The following is a 9,283-nucleotide window of genomic DNA, read 5'->3' as shown; positions in this document are numbered from 1 at the left end:
TTTTGTTGTGTTTTTTTTTTTTTTCTCCCCCCACCCGTGTTTACATGTGTCTTTTCCATTCATGTTTTTTTTGTTAGTTTTCTTCTGTGATGTCTTTGTCTTTTCAAGCCCTCGACCTTGATTTCAAGGACTGATTATTAAGTATGTTTGCTTTAATCAACACTTTGATGACAATGAGCTACAAAAATAGAAGTTTTTATATTTAAAAAAAAAATGCATTTATCTTTGGATAGAGGCTAGATTATGTTTATTTCTATTGATTCCAAAGAATCTAGGGAAGTTATAAATCATGGTCAGAAATGTAGATATTTTGTGGTGAGATGAACACTGCTTTTTAAATCACTAGCAATAATAGAAGAAAAAAATCTATTTATTACTATAGTGCTTTACACTCCTCGTGTCTTAGATTGAACTTGAATGTGTCGATGCCTTATTAAGATGTCTATACATCAATGTTGTATTGCTATGCACATGTTTTGGCTGTTAGCTGAGTCTTTGTCAGTCTTCCAGTTGAAATTTCTCGCTTGACAAATATTAATCATTTGTAGATTTGATCTTATTTATGTATCCATGTAAACAAGACTTTGTGTACACATTCCCCTCAAAAAATTAATTTATAACAAGGTATTTAAAAGAGCCTTTTTTGAAATAATAAATGAAAGCACATTAAAAAAAACAGGAAGCTAAAATGTCTCCTTCAAGATAATTGAAATTAAACAAAATCAACATTGATAACGGCTATTTTTAGTCTTTTATTCAGTATCATGATGAGCAAGGAGCAGTAACAAGAGAGAAAAGTCACCACACGCATGCATCCTTTCAACATCCAGTGCTGACTACTCAGCAGGGTGTTTCAGATATATTACCAATATACATTCCTCTCCGCCAAAACCACTGAAATACTCTAACTCTAAAGAGTTACTCAGCAAAGAAGAATGAATGATTTTTTTATAATGCAGTTTCAAAAGAAGTAGAATCTTAGATCAAATCAAAAATAATAAGCCCATTTAGCCTTGACACACGCACAAGAAGCTGATTTCACTTCATAGATCTGATTGTTACATAACTATAAATCCTTAATAGGTGATTAATGCAAGGAAGTTGAATCAGTTCATTTTTTGTTGTATTCTTGGCGTAGTGATCGGACTAACACAACTGCTACTATTTCAGCACACACAGTGTAACACTTCCGACATGTGTTGATGCAAGTGCTCAGTTTTTGTACTTCTCCATCCATTTCCTAAATTATTGTTTTTTTTTTAACACCACTGTGGTGATATTTCACATTCAGTGTGTTTTTTTGTTTCCATTATGTGAACATTTATATTGCCAAGGAGTATAAGGAGACTGCTTTGGGATTTTGTATGAAATGCATGACATTGTCAAAACACTGGAATGACCTCTGTAAATTGAACCGTGGTTTGTTCGCCTTTTTTATCTAAGCATAAACTAACTATTGTATTTGGCTTTTCAAATGCACACAGAATGTTGTATGAGATTGTAGATTCTTTATGGTGTACGGTTGTTGTATAGTTCAGCAGATTGTTTTCAACAGTTGTAGCACATTGCATCAGAATGTCTTTGTTATTAACTACCTGCCATACATTGAGAGCCCTGTTACAGCACAGCCTCCATTTTGTTTGACTATGCAATGGTTGAATTTGTGCCTGCAGAGCAGCATCATGTCTTGATAATGTGATCTCTATATGAAATAGTCTAAAACAGTATCAAAGTAATTATCTTTTTAATTGATTTAAGTGCCTTACAGTTGTTTCTGTTTTTCTGGTGATGTGAGAGGAGTTGTAGACAGTGATGCAACATTTTGTTGATGTTTATGCTGGTGTTTGGTGCTTCATGGATTAACTGAAGAGTGCCAGAGTACATTAGAAAGCAGAAGGAAAGGGCCTTTTGTCAGTGCAAGATAACACTTCAAGCCTCTCAGGCTCAAGAACCACAAGAAAGGGTTTGTTATTATGAAACCCCAAAGTGTTCAGTACTAAATAAACTAATAAGGCATTTTAAAACAAATAATCATGAAAATAAATAGAGTAAAAATAGAAATAAACTAATGAAAGCTTAAACATTTAATAAATTATTATTAAAATCCATGATTATTATTAAATGTTCATTATTGGTATATTTCACACTCACAAAATTTGGCCTGCTAGCTTGTTAGCTTCCGTTAGCTGGAGCAACTAACACTAATACTGACTAGCTGCTGGAGCAACCAAACAGACAAAGTAACTGACCTGTACATTTACAATCAGCTACAAATGCTACGTAGCTACCCAGCTAACTAGCTACGTTGGCTTGTAAGCTTGAATTACTACTCAGCACCTGAAGAGCTAGTGTTAGCAGTAGCAGCTAACTCATTAATGCAGAGTTATCTTCTCAAAGCTCAAACCTACTTAAAGAAAGATACTGAACTGTGAGGAGCAAGAGCATAAATCTGTCCGGTTGTTGTGGCCAGCAGGAGCTAGCTAGCTGTTGGGCCCGCTCACAGGTGGAGGCATGTGATTGTCTGAAACTCCACTGTCATGAAAAGTAGCATGAAAATGAAAACCATGTCAGTGGGGAAAATGCAATGCAATGAATTGTATTGACTTTGGTGATATAAATGTGGCTATCATCAGGTCATAATTTAAATTTGTCGGATAGTAAATCTAATGACACTCCTATCTGCTTCAACTGTACTTATTAGCTGTGTTTAGTGCTAATCAGCAAATGTTAGCATGCTAACACGCTGAACTAAGACGATAAATATGCAAAACACCTTCTTATCATCAGCTTGTTAATATTGTCACTTTAAGCATATTAGCATGCTGATGATAGCATTTAGGTCAAAGCACTGCTGTGCCTAAGTGTAGCCTTACAGAACCGGTACAAGGCTGCAGACTTTAAGTCTTGTCATATTTTATTTGTTTATTAATATAATTGTATATTTAATAATGTCTTATTTATGTATTTCGCTAATACTGAACACTTTGGAGGGTGTGCATTTTGCTTTTTCTTTATTGAGCTCAAATTCCACACTGAAGGCAGTGTTTTGAAAGTTGTACTGAATATTCAGCATTCTTTAGAGACTAGTGTGAATGTAGTTCAAAGTGATGACTGCCAAAATGTGTTGCCAAAATTAAATATACAGTCATTTTATATAACATATATTTACATAGCAATTTTTAACAGCTTGGCAAATGCACCAATGTTAGTGGTGTTTCTCCTCATGATGGCAGTCAGGCCATTAAGTAAACTACAAACAGGTGAAGGATATTGTGACAGTTCATTCCTGTCCTTGGAAACAGTAGTTTGACAGATTAAAAGAACTCAAGAGCTACTTAATAATAGCTTTTCTGTAGCTTTCAGGTGCATCTCACAGTCTTCATCAGCAGATGGCAATAGCCTAGCTGTCATCACATGACAGTGAAGTATCCTATCATGGAACTTCTGGTGTTAAGACTATGAGATGTGGTTGAAAGCCCAGAACAAGCCAGTAAGTGGACCTTAACTTCAGAAACTCATGTGCTGAGCCTTAACAGTGCAATACACTCAAGCCTGTAACATCAACCCTTTGACAGAACCCAGATCAGCTTCTTTATTTTTTAATGGATGAGAAAACTCATCTAAACCCTGAAATGTGACTGGTTAGAATGAACATCAGTTTCACACACATGATGGTGGTGGCACTTAATTTAAAGCCATCACTGTGACTGATTTCTCATAATGACTCTTCCAGCTGTTAATTGTTATGGCACATTATGGGTAAACCACTAATGAAGAGCCATCTCTTCTGCTCATTATCATTCCTGTGGTTCATACAGACAACGTTCTCTGCTGATGTTGCTACTGTTCTTACAGTTTATATGAGATGAATGTAGCAGTAGTTACTGTACGCACTGGATTCAGATTAGTGAGCTCAAACTTCATTGGTACTCAATGTGGAAACTATCTTGTGAGAAATATTAAAAGTTTTATTTGAATGCTTGAAGAGCTTGTGTTTTTCTTCTTGAAAATCAAAATTTTTTAAGTTGTTAATTAATTCTTATAAATGCTAAGTAGGGGGATTTAAAGGTAAATGTTAAAATATTTCAAGTTATAGTTGTACATACATACTGTACCTTAGTTGATTTTTTTTTCATTTGTTCCCAGAAGAAGCAAACGCATCAGTTCATTTTTGGCAAGCTTCAAAAAAATCCCAAAAATGTCCATCAACATATGTCATTCAACAGAGAATTAGGTTTTGCCTGTACTTACTAAGCTCAAAATGTTGTTTTGACTGACAGGTTTTATTGTCTATTATTACACCGGCACAGGGATGTATCCTCAGAGCAGTGCTTCAGAGGCTCCTGGGTGCTGTCTGCTGTCACCAGCTCCCTCTTGAGGGCAACATACACCATGTGGGACATGTCAGTGTTGACTGCCTCTCCATGAAGCAGTGCTGGAAAAGCTCTCTGTGCAATCAGAAAAGATGGTTGCACAGTTCTGTGAGGACAAAAATCATCAACAAATTGTAGCTGTTAATATCAGTACACATAATCATAAATCTATCTGGGGGATATTGCAGGTTGTAAACATTATAGGAAAGTTTGGGGCCTCTCCACACTAAATACTTTTCAGCTACTTCAACTTCAAAACCTACATTCTGATGCTGCTTTAAAAATGTGATTTAAGTGAACTTCAGTCAGTTGTCCTACATGTCTTGAAACTGTACAAGTAACTGAGTTAACTTGAGAGAGCAATTTCAATAATAATAATAATTCCAAATTTTATTCACGTAGCACTTTTAACTTAACGTTACAGAGTGCTTTGCAAAATAAATGAAAATAAAACCAGGTAAAGTGATAAAAAAGTTCAAGTACATGAACACAGGGAAATAAAGACAATAATATGACTTAAACTTAAAGCACTAAGAGTTGTAATTTCATTTGACATGAAGAACTCGCAGCTGCTCCTGTTAATGCTGGTATAGTGGCGTGTCAATAAGTCAAGCTGTTGGTGTAAGAAGGTCAAGACTGAATTCAATGCTAACCTTCCCAGTGGTTAGCCTTGTTTACATTATCATAAAAAGAAATCACCGTTGTCTCATTTTGACATGCATTAAAGACAAACAGGAAGTTTCCATCATGTATGTTTTTCTTGTCCTCATGTTTTCTTGTCAGAAGAATATTTTGCAGGAAGAGACTGTTATTGTGTATATGTGTTCGGGTGCTTGTGGGAAACTCCAGGAGCCTCTGAAGTCCCGACAGATATTTTTTAAACTTGAACCAACAAGATAAAAGCTTGTTCACACAAATTAACGAACTATAGTCATTGTTATAGCCGTAGTTATAAATTCAATAAATAAAGACTCAAATTCATGTTACTTTTCTTATCTTTTTTGTTTGTTTGTCTTTTGTGCTTTTGTTTATTAAAAACTTGACAATCAAATATCTATATACCAGAATTAACAAATATTATTATTTCCACCGGTTCTAGTATTATGGTATACAGCAGTTCTGCCTGTGGTTTGTCCACATGGTGTTGCCGTACCCCAGCAGACGCTGCTGCTCGACTGCTGTGGGCAGGTACAATCAATGTCAAACTGTTCACTGCCTCACTTTTCTTTACTTTCAAATGTATTAAAATGTGGGAAAACATAATGTAGTACGAGTGATTCACTGACTATATCACTGCTGATTTTGATGGTTTTGTAACGTGTTGTGAAAATGCTAATTTTATGAATGGTTATCATCTCGCAATGTTGAATAATGAATTGCTGTCGGAGCATTAGCTAGCTGGCAGACATTCAGTACATTTGCCAGCAAACAGCCCACTCGCTAGCTTTGGCGTAAAGTTAGGATCAGTTAATGTTCCCACCAGTTGTTGATGGGTCACTTATTGTAACACCATGCCAACATTAACATTTGACTTCAGCAAGGACATGCATGAAAAGGTAACATTAATAAATATTTTGCTATTAAGTGGAAACAAGTTAGTTTAAAGATACATTAGCCGCTATTAGCATAACGCACCTGAATCACCAACGGAAAGATCGGCGGTCGAGTTGCATTGTGGGTAATGTAGGTCCCAGGTTTTGACAGAAGAACGGGTGGAATAAAGGTACTGATTATCTCTGATTCTGCTGCATTAGTGTTGATGCTGTCTTAAAAAACTGTCCAGTCTGACAATGTTGCAGAAGTACAATGCTAAATCAGTAGTGCACTCTTTTAAATAAAATTTAAATGCACAAGTTTTACTAGTAATAGAGTACTTTTATGGTATTTTTAATTAACAATAGGATCTGAATACATTACAGTCCATGTTTCACACATGACCCGAGAGGTATAACATTATGCTGCTGTATATATATTTAATATGTGTGCCTAATTAAAATCATTTACAGTGGCATTGAACATGCAAACCCATTCATATTCATATTCATATGTTTGTCTTTTTTGTTTTTGTTTTTACAATAAATGACAAAAAGACTAGTTTTAACAGTTGAATATTTGCTTTTTGGCTAACAGAGTAATGTTGATTATTATGCAGTGTCCCTGAAAAAAAACCTTAAATTAAAAATGAATGACATAAATCTATGTCCATTCTATACTGATATTTTAGCATCCAGTCCTTCTGTCAGCTAGCACTGCCCAGATTAAACTATTCCTCAGTCTCTTAAATGTCTTCAGCCGAAACTGTCATGCTTTATGAAGTGAAACAGTAACATAGAGTGGCAAGCATGCAGTCACACATACTGTAACTGTCCTTGCTCTGCACTCCTGTCCCCTTCTCCACCCTGACAGGACAGAATGTTGGTACCTGATTACTTTGCTCAGTGGGGCGATTGTGGCTGTAACAACAACTGAGGAGGCCGACACATTATAACAATCAACTCTACACTGTTTCAAAGGGTGGCAGTAGTTGCCTGCTTGAATAATATTGAGGCACGCAAGCTAAAAGTCATGTGAATTTCCACCTGAGCCTGATATAAAAACCCTTAGTAATGCAGCCAATTTATTACATAAATGTGAACAAGATGAGAGAGTCATGCTGTTTGCTGAGCATTCAAGATGCTAATGTTTGTGATTTTGTTTGAAGTCAACTTATTGTGTCTGCAGCTCAGAGGTGACTGGGAGGGTGTTTCTCAGCGATAGCACACCTCTGATATCTCCATGGCCAGTTCTAAAAGTTCTCCTGCGTCCTTGCAGGAACCACAGCAGTTACACTCAAGTTCCAGCTTGTAATTGCAGCAATCCTTTCCCTGCGCGTCTCTCTCACTGGACGCCTTGATGTAGTTGTATGAGGGAAAACAGCGGCTCACAGCCCTCTCACACGTGTCTGGTAGCAGGACCATTAACTCGTGGAAACGGCAATGCAGACAAGCGAGAAGAAGTGCTGCACAGTCATCTTGCGGCAGTGACAAGGTAGAATAGAAGAGAAGATTAGTGGTTTAAAAAAGTTTCAGGGTTTCTCAGTTTAATTACATCAACTATTGTGGAGCTAAACAATACCTCCAGTGTCAGGCTGGTATGAATCATCAGAGGAAAAATGACTGCTGCTGTTTTTAAACTTGTCAGAACACATAGAGAAGCTTGATCCACCCCATTCGCTGCCTCCCCTGGGATCATGGGAACTACAATCGGTGTCCAGCTTGTCTGGTTCTTGCTCAGAGATGGTGCTCAGCCTGCGTACCCCACTGACCGACTTGCTGCCCATCGTCCTTCTTGATGGGCTGCCCATAACTGGCTTGGGGACGCTTCCTTTAAGAGGATGATACAAGCAATACACAGATGATTTTTGGATGCATAAACATAACTGGTGTTATAAAAATTCTGTGGCGGTTCAGCACCCAGTCCAGTCTGTCAGACGTTACTTAGATGTTCTGTGAGGCAGTTTTAATTATTCAGAACACCATTAACATGCAGTATGTCAGGGAGGTGAGACTCGGAGCTTATAATGGAGGAGGCTTGCTCAATAAAACTTGAGCAGGGAGAGATTTATTGATTTGCAAGCTTTTATTTGGATCTAGTTTCCTGGATTGAACTGGGCCAGAGGAAAATATATACTGTGTGTGAAAATAGAGCATTTGGCATGCACCACTACTATCAATCACTCTACTATTTTAACTTCCTCACTTTTATTCTAGTTGTAACTAACAATCACTCCATTCAAGCAGCAGTCAGTGATGTGTTTGATTTTAAAAGGGGGGGGGGGCAGTGGGAGAGTTAGTGTTAGGTTTAGCTAATCCAAACCCTCATGGGTCTGGGGGTGTATTTTCAGCAGGACAGGTGCTCATGAATGATCATAGAAATATTATAGGAATACTACAGGCAGCAGTGTGTCTCTATGATCCTCTCACTCTTCCGAGACTACATATTACTACTTGACTTTGATCATGAAGGTGACACTACTCAATAGATTATAAAGGTTGCTCTGTAGTACAGAATTGAGTATTAACATTATATAGTTGAGAGAATATTATAGATCCTAGTTGAAACTGACAGAAGGGCGGGACTGAGAGAAAAAGGCACAATTACCAATCTGTCTACTACTTCAGCACCACGGACAGTGCCATGGATTAATCGATACACAGCACAGTTAGGCTACTGATATTTCAGAGCGGTAGCCGGGGACGTGGATTGTAACTTGCACAAACATTAGCCAGATAAAGCATCAAAGATTCAGGCAGACTAGAGTAACATGCCCCTGCACTCACTGCTACTAGGGGATGGAGGAGGGGGATGACAGGTTAGCAAGGAGGATGCATAATGACTAACAAGCTGGGTGGCATTTCCTTTCATATCACTTTGCAGCGTCTAGCCAGATCAGCCATGGAGAAAACAACTGCGACCTACCATCAGACACATGGTCCCCTACTTTCTCAAGCTCGACACAATCCTCATCATTCACAGGAAGCTTTAAGGAAGTTGTCATCTTGGGCAGAGCAAAGTGGAGAGATTACACATGGAATGAGACACACATCACTGCTTGAATTTAGGTATTAGAATAACCTTAATAACTTGACTCAAGGCTAAAGCAGTAAATCGTTATTGCAACATCCTGTTTTCATGTTAAGTTAATGAATCGTGCAGGGGATGTTTCCCAAAGTGCCAGTTTACTGAGGTTGAAAAACACAACACATCTTCCTCTATGAATTCTGCCAAATAAATTACGTATACGATTACCTGTCTGCACTGGTTAAATATCCAACAGTGTTATCCGTGGCATCTGCAACTGTGAACCCCTCTGAGCTTCAGCACCTCCCATCATCATGCACACACCCACCTCTTGAGCACACTCCACATCG

General features: G+C 37.7%; 1 protein-coding gene across 1 annotated transcript; it reads right to left on the bottom strand.

The window, feature by feature from the left end:
* Window positions 1-7,120: 7,120 nt before the first annotated feature.
* LOC121613414 (myoD family inhibitor domain-containing protein 2-like) lies at window positions 7,121-7,716 on the bottom strand. Its single transcript, XM_041946800.1, has 2 exons — window positions 7,488-7,716; window positions 7,121-7,383 (listed from the first exon to the last, which is right to left on the bottom strand). Exons 1-2 carry the CDS (start codon window positions 7,714-7,716, stop codon window positions 7,121-7,123), a joined length of 492 nt encoding a protein of 163 aa, XP_041802734.1.
* Between the last annotated feature and the right edge of the window lie 1,567 nt (window positions 7,717-9,283).

Source organism: Chelmon rostratus, chromosome 10, assembly GCF_017976325.1.
Source record: "Chelmon rostratus isolate fCheRos1 chromosome 10, fCheRos1.pri, whole genome shotgun sequence".
Classification (NCBI taxonomy): Eukaryota; Metazoa; Chordata; class Actinopteri; order Chaetodontiformes; family Chaetodontidae; genus Chelmon; species Chelmon rostratus.
This window is presented reverse-complemented; position numbering and strand designations above follow the sequence as displayed.

Bases quoted from the DNA above. Each gene is read 5' to 3' on its own strand.
- LOC121613414 (XM_041946800.1), bottom strand. From the start codon at position 7,716: ATGGGCAGCCCATCAAGAAGGACGATGGGCAGCAAGTCGGTCAGTGGG. The intron at 7,384-7,487 runs GTATTGTTTAGC...CACTGCCGCAAG, and splicing joins ATACCAGCCTGACACTGGAG to ATGACTGTGCAGCACTTCTT.